Source organism: Lipotes vexillifer, unplaced genomic scaffold (assembly GCF_000442215.2).
Source record: "Lipotes vexillifer unplaced genomic scaffold, Lipotes_vexillifer_v1.1 scaffold69, whole genome shotgun sequence".
In the NCBI taxonomy this organism is placed as follows: Eukaryota; Metazoa; Chordata; class Mammalia; order Artiodactyla; family Lipotidae; genus Lipotes; species Lipotes vexillifer.
The window spans coordinates 381056-381788 of record NW_006790942.1 but is presented as its reverse complement, the minus strand read 5'-3'; the positions used below and the strand labels follow the sequence as shown (position 1 = coordinate 381788).

Here is a 733-nt window from a genome sequence, read left to right as displayed (position 1 = left end):
CGGGGGGTGGGAGGCCCCCCCCCGGGCCCGGCGGAACCCCGCGGAGCAGCGTCTCCAACCCCGCCATCCCCGCGATCGGTAAGCCGCGAGACCCTAATTCCCTAAAGCCGCGGGGGAGCGCCCCCGGGCCCTAGTCCGCGCGCTGGCCCGGGCCCCGTTCTGGTTCCGCCCCGACTCCGCGGGCGCAGAGGCCCCGACCCACCAGCAGGAAGGAGGAGGCGCGGCCGAGGGAGGGTCGTTCCCGGCAGCGCTGCGCGGGCCGGGCCGGCGGGCAGGAAGCACGGGGGAGGCGCGCGGGCGGGGGTCCCGCGGTCCGCGCGGGGCGGGGCGTGCGCGTCAGTCCGGCTAGAAAAGGCGGCGCCCGGCCCGCCCCGGGACCGCGCTCGCCGTCGGCCCGACGCCGCCCGGCGCGCGGCGCGCCCTGGACTGCGGAGCCCGCCGCCTTCTACGAGCCCGGCCGCGCGGGGAAGCTGGGTCGCGGAGCCGAGCCGGCCGCGCCCGCCATGTACGACGACGAGAGCGCTATCGACTTCAGCGCCTACATCGACTCCATGGCCGCCGTGCCCACCCTGGAGCTGTGCCACGATGAGCTCTTCGCCGACCTCTTCAACAGCAACCACAAGGCGGGCGCCCTGGAGCTGCTGCCCGGGGGCCCCGCGCGCCCCGCGGGCCCCGGCCCCGCGCCGCGACCGCTCAAGCGCGAGCCCGACTGGGGCGACGGCGACGCGCCCGG

General features: G+C 79.0%; 1 protein-coding gene across 1 annotated transcript in view; it reads left to right on the top strand.

Moving 5' to 3' along the window:
- The window catches only part of CEBPD (CCAAT enhancer binding protein delta), a 1771-nt gene that overhangs the window by 578 nt on the left and 460 nt on the right, over positions 1-733 (top strand). The window contains exon 3 of the mRNA XM_007464059.1: positions 403-729. Coding sequence (XP_007464121.1) covers positions 403-729 — 327 coding nt within the window. The remainder of the gene's footprint in view (positions 1-402; positions 730-733) is intronic.